Source organism: Hyalella azteca, unplaced genomic scaffold, assembly GCF_000764305.2.
Source record: "Hyalella azteca isolate HAZT.00-mixed unplaced genomic scaffold, Hazt_2.0.2 contig7323, whole genome shotgun sequence".
Classification (NCBI taxonomy): Eukaryota; Metazoa; Arthropoda; class Malacostraca; order Amphipoda; family Hyalellidae; genus Hyalella; species Hyalella azteca.
Genome location: NW_025937451.1, coordinates 1 through 5,291, shown reverse-complemented (window position 1 = coordinate 5,291; position 5,291 = coordinate 1). Strand labels below are relative to the sequence as shown.

At 38.3% G+C, this 5,291-nt stretch overlaps 1 protein-coding gene across 1 annotated transcript; it reads left to right on the top strand.

Annotated features, from left to right (window-relative positions):
* Positions 1 to 853: 853 nt before the first annotated feature.
* LOC108677546 lies at positions 854 to 5,263 on the top strand (the record flags this gene model as incomplete). The annotated part of the gene is made up of 5 exons (XM_018165774.1): positions 854 to 865; positions 1,593 to 1,773; positions 2,336 to 2,555; positions 2,861 to 3,008; positions 5,149 to 5,263. Coding segments are annotated over exons 1-5 (676 nt in total), but the record flags the coding sequence as incomplete, so codon positions are not given.
* Between the last annotated feature and the right edge of the window lie 28 nt (positions 5,264 to 5,291).

Here is a 5,291-nt window from a genome sequence, read left to right as displayed (position 1 = left end):
CTTCAAGTTTTCGTCGACGGGAAAATGCGCTCTCTGTCACTCACTGCAGTGAGTACTGAGTTATATTTTTTGAACTTCTACCGAAGCTGTTAATAAACTGCATGCTTATATTCTTCCTAAGGTTATTTGAAACATTATCCGGTGCATGAGAACAAATTAGGGCACATTAAATAAATTATCGTCTTTTTTTCTCTTAATCGTCAAGTTATGATTAATTTCCGGCCAGCCTAAATACGGTCCGTCACTTTATATATATGTATATTAAGATCGATGTTCAGAGAAGCTCCCAGCAGGCATCTGACGTTGAAATAATTTTGATATCAGTTTAAAATGTTGATCAACTGAAATTAAATGTTGAATCAACGTTGAAATGCGACCAACATTCGAATAGACGCGCTTGCTAGACGCTAAAAATGCTCGTCGCGATTAGGCTCTAATTTATTTACTTGGGTTAAATAAAATTATTAGCTCGACGAAGTGTTTCCATAGCGACGATTATGAGAGACACGAGGACTTCATATTTAAATTCATGATAAGATTAATGGTAAATGAACGTCAATTCAATAACATCAACTATAAATCATTTGCCTGGAGGGTAGGAATGGAATTCATTCAAAGTTTGAAAAATTTATTCTACGATGAAGCTCTCCTGAAACCTTTTCAAATGTCATTATTCGACAAGTGCATTCCATAATAATTTACCTCCAACTGCTCACCCTTACTCTCTACGTCCCACATTTTTTAGGTTTTTGTCTTGACATTCATTTTTTTCTGGTATATGTCCATTGTTATGAGTTAGTGATTGATTGTTGAACATTTGAAGCTCTAAATAATCATTCAAAGTTCACCCAAGATGGAGAACGAAGTAATGGATCAACTTTAAGTAACATTTTTACATTAATAGTATACTACACTCATATTACCTCGTCACGGTGGCACTGATGCCCTTATAACCTGTCCTTCACAATTTGTACCTCATTATACTTTTGCCGGTGATACACTTAAGACTAATGAGGTTTCATTAACTGCACAAAGGCCCGAAGCAGAAAAGAACAATATATTCCATAAGCTCAATCAAAACTCTCCTCAATTACGGTGAGAGACCAGACAGCTTCGTTATGAGCGGCATTATATCCACTATATGATGTTGGCAGCATTATGATGTTGACAGCAATATTATGTGGCAGCATTATGATGTTGACAGCATAATGGTGCTGATAGCAATATGATGTTGACAGCATAATGGNTACTTGAATTATTAAATTTTTAAACAGATGAATGGAGCTTATTATAGAGCTGGTCACTGAAACGCTTTCAATCAAGTTATGGTAAATCTAATTGACGTTTCCTTTGCTTTTAAATTCCAATTCAAACCCCATATGATGCCTGTTGTTTTGTGTACTGGTGAATGTGTGGTGGGTGTACGGGTCGTTGTCCGTGTGTTTATGTTTATGTTTATCTGAATGTTTATCATTTTATCAACTGTTTATCTGAATTCATTTACGTAATTCTAATTCAAACCCCGGATGATGGCGAATTCATTTACGTAATTCTAATTCGAACCCCATATGATGATCTCGTTTTCGGTGCAGGTGAACGTGTGGTGGGTGGACGGGTCGTCGTCCGTGTGCTTCCCCCAGGACCTGTACAAGGTGGGGGAGTACGACTCTGATGAGGGCGAGCTCTGGGATGATGATGATGGTGACTCATCGCTCGGGTCCGATGATGGTGATGATAAGAGCTGGAGGACTGCCACCGATGATGAAGATGAAGGTGAGCAGAGTTATACAACTGAGTGATGTAGAGTAGTTGTGTGGCTGTGATGTATAAAGGTCATTGTGCTGTGAGGTTCGACATCCTCGTTATAATTCCAGTGCGTTTTAACTTAATTTCAATTTGAAGCTTCTTGACCAGTGATTTATTAACTAAATCTCATCAAATTGTTGCCATCTTGAATTGCCTGGCCTAAGGGTCGTTTGTCCCAGCATTAGTTATTATTATTATTTTAATTATTACGTTATTAGGAGCGAGTTTTTCACGGTCAGAACCTGATAAGACAGATCGGTAACTATCCAGTAGTAACAGTTGATAGCCCTGATGGATTTGTATAATATCATATATCTTTTAAATCTATTGATTTGGTGCATAGCAACTTCATAGAGATTGAAACGTAGATTCATCTTGAAAGTGGTGAAAAAAGTGAAAACAGAAAAGGAAATATTTTTCATACTTGAATGAAAATAATATTTTTCAGCTTCCAGTAAAATTTATTCCAAACGTGATATCTTGAATAAAAAATATATTTTACGTTCAACTAAATTTTTGCAATTGACAGGCAAAGATGGACCGCAAGGAGGCGATGTCAGTGACGACAGCAGCCAGGGCTCATGGGTGGACGACAAGAGCCCTATGCTCAAGACCCGCCTTGTTGCCAACATCGAGAAGGCCAGGGTCGTCATGGGCAGACTTGAGGAAATATTCACGCAGAATCCTGGTCTGCAGTCCACGCAGGTCATGAAGCAGCTGCTCGACTGCTACAAGGAGTGCAGGTGCGTGTAGAACTTGTCCACGCACAACCTCCTACAGTCCACGCAGGACATGAAGCAGCTGACATGACGCTCGCATTTTGTGGCTGCCGCTGCTACCTGTTACAGTTTTCTTGTCATTTGTTAAATGTATTTTTCATCTGTAGCTCCTGTGATTACATCAAATATCTCTATTAGTCACTGTCTTTCACTATTCAGGTAAATCTAACTATAATGAACTGCGGAGTATGGATATATTTATAAATGAGCCGGCACCGAAGTTCAAACTAGTAGTGTAGAAGTTGTTGACGTTCCCCGAGTCCCGGTCACGCCAGGAAACCCGCGCTGCGCAAGAAACAGACACCCGAGCGGGGCTCGGACCAAAGCTTTGCGACGGTTGTTATGCCGCTGCAGATCCGGACACTAAAGCAGAAGATGCTTGACGGTGTTGGGCAGTGTATGACATTGGCCCTGGGGGCACAGGTCTAAGTGAGTGCTGTCCAGGCGGTGTTTGTAGGAGTATAGTAAGGGATGGTGCTGTCTCTTATACACATCTAGATGTGTATAAGAGACAGGTCTACGGGCTTTACCTCGAAGACTTAACTTACTACTTCGATTTGTTATGGATTCATAAGCTTATAACAATTTTCTATTATAGGACGAGCAGCGAAACCACATACATTATTAAATTTAATGTACATTCTTGAACACGATGTCATTAGGTTTACTTTTTTATTGAAGACACCTTTAAGTTTGTAGATATCATCAGGTTCTTAATTCTTTACTCATATAGGAGTAAAATATTACAAAGCTAAAAGTAATAATGAAAGGATAACAGCGGACTGTACGAGCAACCCACGGGAGCACAGCTGGTAGTGAAACACAATAAGTAGCACGGCACGTATACTGACAACGCGGATAGAGCTAGACCTGGATAACTTGGTCTGATGCCGGTAAAACAGATACTAAACGCGACGTATTGCTATAGTATACATCGGCTTCCGAAGGCACGTTAAGGTTCGGACGAGAGTTGTGCACATCAACTCTACACACGGACAAAAAGTTTCTAATAGAGATTACCCATATAAGCTGTTGAAATTCATAGGTGTCTTAGGTGGTATATAATACTAGTACTATACACAATACTAGTGGTTAATAATTAGAGTATAATAAAAACAAACGAAAAGTTACTACAACTTTATACTTCCTAATGAACTAACCATAAGGCAGATAACTGCGTCTCACTTAAGTCAAAATTTTTAAATTTAAGTTTTTAAATTGCTTGTATAATATGATAGTACGAGTCATCGGGATAATGCTAACCTATTTAACCTAAAGAATTGACCAGACCAAATTTTAATTAATATTTTATTTGAATTAAAATTAAAAAACACGTTTATTTGAATTAAGAGAGACACTACCCCCAAGTTACTAAGGTGTTAGAGAGTTTCGATTAAAATAATGTATACAAAAATTAGGCGTTTTCAATGAAGATAATGCTAATTAGGTGCTTGATAAAGCATGTAATACCTAGGGGGCTCTACGAATCCTCCAATAAACGTAGTTAAAGTGGTTTTACAAAGAAATTTTGTTGTCGAGGATTAAACCCAGAAAAACTCTTTGAAACTTTGGACGCTATTAGAAGGATTCTGATGCACACAAAAAACACAATGAACAAAGGCCGGAAAACTGAAACTTATTTGTAACGATTCGCATCAAGTTTATATCATCGTAAACTAACCTAGCAATTAACGTGTTATCAACGTATAATTAGTTATAACGCCCACGTGGCAATTGCAATTATTGCTATATTTGAGAAAACCAAAAATTTTGAACTACTGATCGTTAGGGCAAAGCCACCTTTTCGTTTCTAAGAATACTGAAAATGAATAATCAACAGCGCTAAGACTTGCCATGAGTCGGTCAAAAATGTTCTTCCATATTATTCTACATTAAAAACAAATGAAACCGATTTCGATTTACGTACAAAATCGTCGACACGGATTGTAACAGCAAAAAAATCGCACATTGCATGAGGTTGTTTAAGAAGGATTATCTGCAAGTATATTGCAGATACTATACTTCATATTGAACTAACCCCTCATAAACCCTCATAAACCCTAAAAACCCTCATAACCCATTCAGAAAGAGACCCCTTAGTGTAAATTAATTCAGCCGACTTAACTGATTCGACCCCCCTTGTTGAATAAGATCTGGTCACCATATACCTAGTCTTAGCGCAAACTTGACCTTGTTGCAATATGTTGAATATCTAGGTAATAATAGCTGTAATCGAAATAAAACTTAACGGATATGTGGACAAACAAGATAAAAAAAAATTATCAGGTTTTTACATATGTATAACTAATTAATTATTGTATTGCGGCCAAAATTGGCAGAACTATTATATGAAAGTTTATTTATTATTTCCGTCAATCAATAGTTTCTGTGAATTAAGCCGTGTGTTGTGTAATTTAAGAACCGGACATATGAAGAATAAGCTTACCAGAATACAACATGTTCCAAAACATAAAAACACGCTTGCTGACCAAAACATAACCTATTCAGAAAGTAAGCAAGACGTGTTACATGATCCGGACACACTGACCATGTATCTGTCGAGCGCAATGGCGATGATGGTGAACGTGGACGAGAAGACGGCGAGTGCCTGCATGGATCCTGCCGCTCGACACGCAAACGCGTCGAGCGGCCAGTGATGCGTGACGACCTCCAGCAACGTGAGTGGCATCGTCAGCACACACAACA